The sequence below is a fragment of the Cynara cardunculus genome, unplaced genomic scaffold (genome assembly GCF_001531365.2).
Source record: "Cynara cardunculus var. scolymus isolate 2C unplaced genomic scaffold, CcrdV1 Un_Scaffold_1441, whole genome shotgun sequence".
In the NCBI taxonomy this organism is placed as follows: domain Eukaryota; kingdom Viridiplantae; phylum Streptophyta; class Magnoliopsida; order Asterales; family Asteraceae; genus Cynara; species Cynara cardunculus.
This window is the reverse complement of record NW_020200767.1, coordinates 64,175-67,251: the sequence shown is the minus strand read 5'-3', so window position 1 is coordinate 67,251 and position 3,077 is coordinate 64,175. Positions and strand designations below refer to the sequence as shown.

The 3,077-nt window shown below is 30.9% G+C and overlaps 1 protein-coding gene across 1 annotated transcript; it reads left to right on the top strand.

Annotated features, from left to right (window-relative positions):
- Window positions 1-2,088: 2,088 nt before the first annotated feature.
- Window positions 2,089-2,925, top strand: LOC112502451. The gene has a single exon (XM_025106360.1). It carries the CDS (start codon window positions 2,089-2,091, stop codon window positions 2,641-2,643), a length of 555 nt encoding a protein of 184 aa, XP_024962128.1. The 3' UTR covers window positions 2,644-2,925.
- Window positions 2,926-3,077: the final 152 nt, after the last annotated feature.

The following is a 3,077-nucleotide window of genomic DNA, read 5'->3' as shown; positions in this document are numbered from 1 at the left end:
ATTATTGTTATTAATTTTAATATATATATATATATATATATATATAGCAGTTTGCAACTGTAGTTTTGGAAAAGAAAAGCTAGTTCATAGAAGATAAAAGAACAAGGCTGGATAATTTATTCACAATCTTCATTACTAATGTTATGATCTTTGGCCTAATAGGCATATTTCACTCTCCAAGATGACTAATATACTATTGTTGTTGTTTCGGTTAATTTTGAGGATTGAACTAATTCTAACATAGCTCTAAATTTTGATTAAATTGGTTCACCACCGCTTAAACTTCCACTTGCATGGCCATTAAAGCTACAAAATGTGCACAAAAATCACCAATCACAAATAGGTGATTATGGTAGCTTTTAATCTTTCTAAATTGAAAGAAATATTTATAAGCTTGTGACAAATTGTAAGAGTCAATAACATGTTCTATCATTTTAAATAATTCTCTTCCCAAGCGTGGGTGACCAAGCAGTTTAAACACAGTTGCTTGTTTCATCATCATCAATATTTTTGCATCAATCCAATGACACGTGACACAAATATTAGAATTAGGCAGGTGGATTCAATTTGGGAAAATGGATTTTATTGTCAAATTGACATAATTGACTTTTCTCCCGGTCAAAATGCCTTTACTTTTCTACATAATCAAATAGTGATTTTAGGGGTCTTTGATCTATCTTAAATGGGTATTTATTCATTAAAAATCTTGAGTCCATTGTTGATAAAAAGACGAGATGCATGTAAATGTGGATTTTAACAATGCATGCGCTAAATCTACATTTGCATTTACACATGATAACACAAATATACATCAACATTAAACATAATTAAAGTAAACATGAGATGAAAGTATTTAAAATCAATATATAATTTGTTTTGTTTCAAAAAATTTATTAGATCTTTGTCAAAATAGTTTAAAAATGGAACCTAAATAAAATGACATTTAAAGAAAAACAATTTTCTACTGTAAAGTGTTTTATATGAATGCATGTCATATATTAAGGAAAAATAAAAGAGTTGATGACATGATATTCTCAATAGAAAAAAAAAATATATGTTGTACATTGGTTTAATTAATCAAAAAGCCTTTTTAAGAAATTATTGAGAACAGGTTTTTCCAACTTTCGGCATTTAAGTCACGTTAAATCAAAAAACAAAAACGTGAAGAATCACTGTAACAACATTTATTTTTAGTTGTATTATTGATTAAATTAGTGTTTATATATATATATATATAGAGAGAGAGAGAGAGAGAGAGAGATGAGTTAGCGTAACACTTTACATTTGTACAACCAATACAACTCAATCTCAACCGTCCATTTAATTTGATAAATATGTGATTTTATAAATGTTTATATTGTTTCATAATATAAAGTATTGATCATAATTAATGAACCCTAGTCATCTTCCATAAATATTCAAATCATAATAAATAAACTCTCATCATTTTCATAAATATCTCAATTGATTGGGTTGCATTGGTTGTACAAATATGATGTGTTACATTTAAAACGTCCTTCCTCTCTCTCTCTCTCTCTCTATATATATATATATATATATATATAATATCTGGGTGGGGGCAAAAGTGATATTTATCGGAGCTGTCTTGATTACTTAGCGTGCAGGGTTTGCTTTTGATTCGGTTTCTCTACATATTTGTAACAATGCATGCAGGCAGCTTTGATCACTAAAACATATAATAACATGCCAACGATGATGTAGCTATATAAACTTTTCCACTCCACTTTCACTTTTATTAATGTGTGCATACTGTAAGCTAGCTAGATGCAATGGACCCAGATTCCCAGAACTTGCATTCACCTTTTGTTGTTCAATATCTCTTTCGATCTCACACACACACACATATATATATATATATATGTTATATAAATATGAAACCCATATTAGAGCTCTATTTTGTCAATTCATCTTCTACACATCTTTTTGCATCATTCAATTCTTCAAGGCAGTGCGCTCTTTTCACTCAAGTCTCTGAATCCTTGCTTAATATTATATATATATATATATATATATTTATATACATATATATATATATATATATATATACACAAATCAAACTGGAAGAGAATGAAGAAGGGGACGCCTGTTTTCTTGAAGAACATAATATCCCTGTTGAGCTCAATTACAAAATCCAAATCGTTGGCCATAAAAAGCAAAGTGGAGGCCATGAAAGCTAGAGTCATAATTTTCTCGTTGTTGAAGAACAAGAAGCTTCCTCTTACATTGAAGGCACGTTCAATCTCTCATAGGATTCATGCATTACTACTTGGAGGAACAGCCTCACCTGAAGACATCGTTAACGAGGCAATCAATGTTGATAATCTCCAAATAGTTTTCCACGAGGCAAACAGTTGTGAAGATGATGATGATGATGACAAGAAGTATCCAGATCTGAGGCACTCTCTCTTTGACCAAGAGGATGACCTTGACTTGGCCAATCCCAGTGCTTCTGCGATTGATATGGTGAAGAACTCCATGGAACATGATGGTGAAGATTTTAGTCTGGAAGACGAGATTGATCACGTGGCAGACCTCTTCATAATGAAGTTCCATAAACGAATGAGACTCCAGAAACTCGAGTCTTTTAAAAGGTATCAAGATATGCTTGAGAGAAGCTCGTAACTAATTGATGCTCCCTCCATCTGCTTAATTAATATGCATCATTGCCTTCAACTCTTTCTCATTGTCAGAAGATTGCTATGTTGTTATCTTTTGGCAATAATGCATGGAGCTGTTCTTCATTTTCTAAGTTTTAAAATAACTAGTGTTGCTTGCATTCAAGATCCTAGTTTCATTGTATGCACCTTTGTAGTCTTGGATTCTTCTTCATTATGGTTTTGACATCATTTTCATCCTTTTTTTTGTTCAAAGTACTGAGACGCTTCTATGTTCCTTCCCAAATTATGTATTATCTACACATGTCATCATTCAAGTGTTGATGTTTCTTTTGCCATGTACATCCCAACCAAAACATTTCCAAAACAATCACTCGCTATATATATATATATATATATATATATATATATATATATATATATATATATATATAGAGGAGT

Bases quoted from the DNA above. Each gene is read 5' to 3' on its own strand.
- LOC112502451 (XM_025106360.1), top strand. From the start codon at position 2,089: ATGAAGAAGGGGACGCCTGTTTTCTTGAAGAACATAATATCCCTGTTG.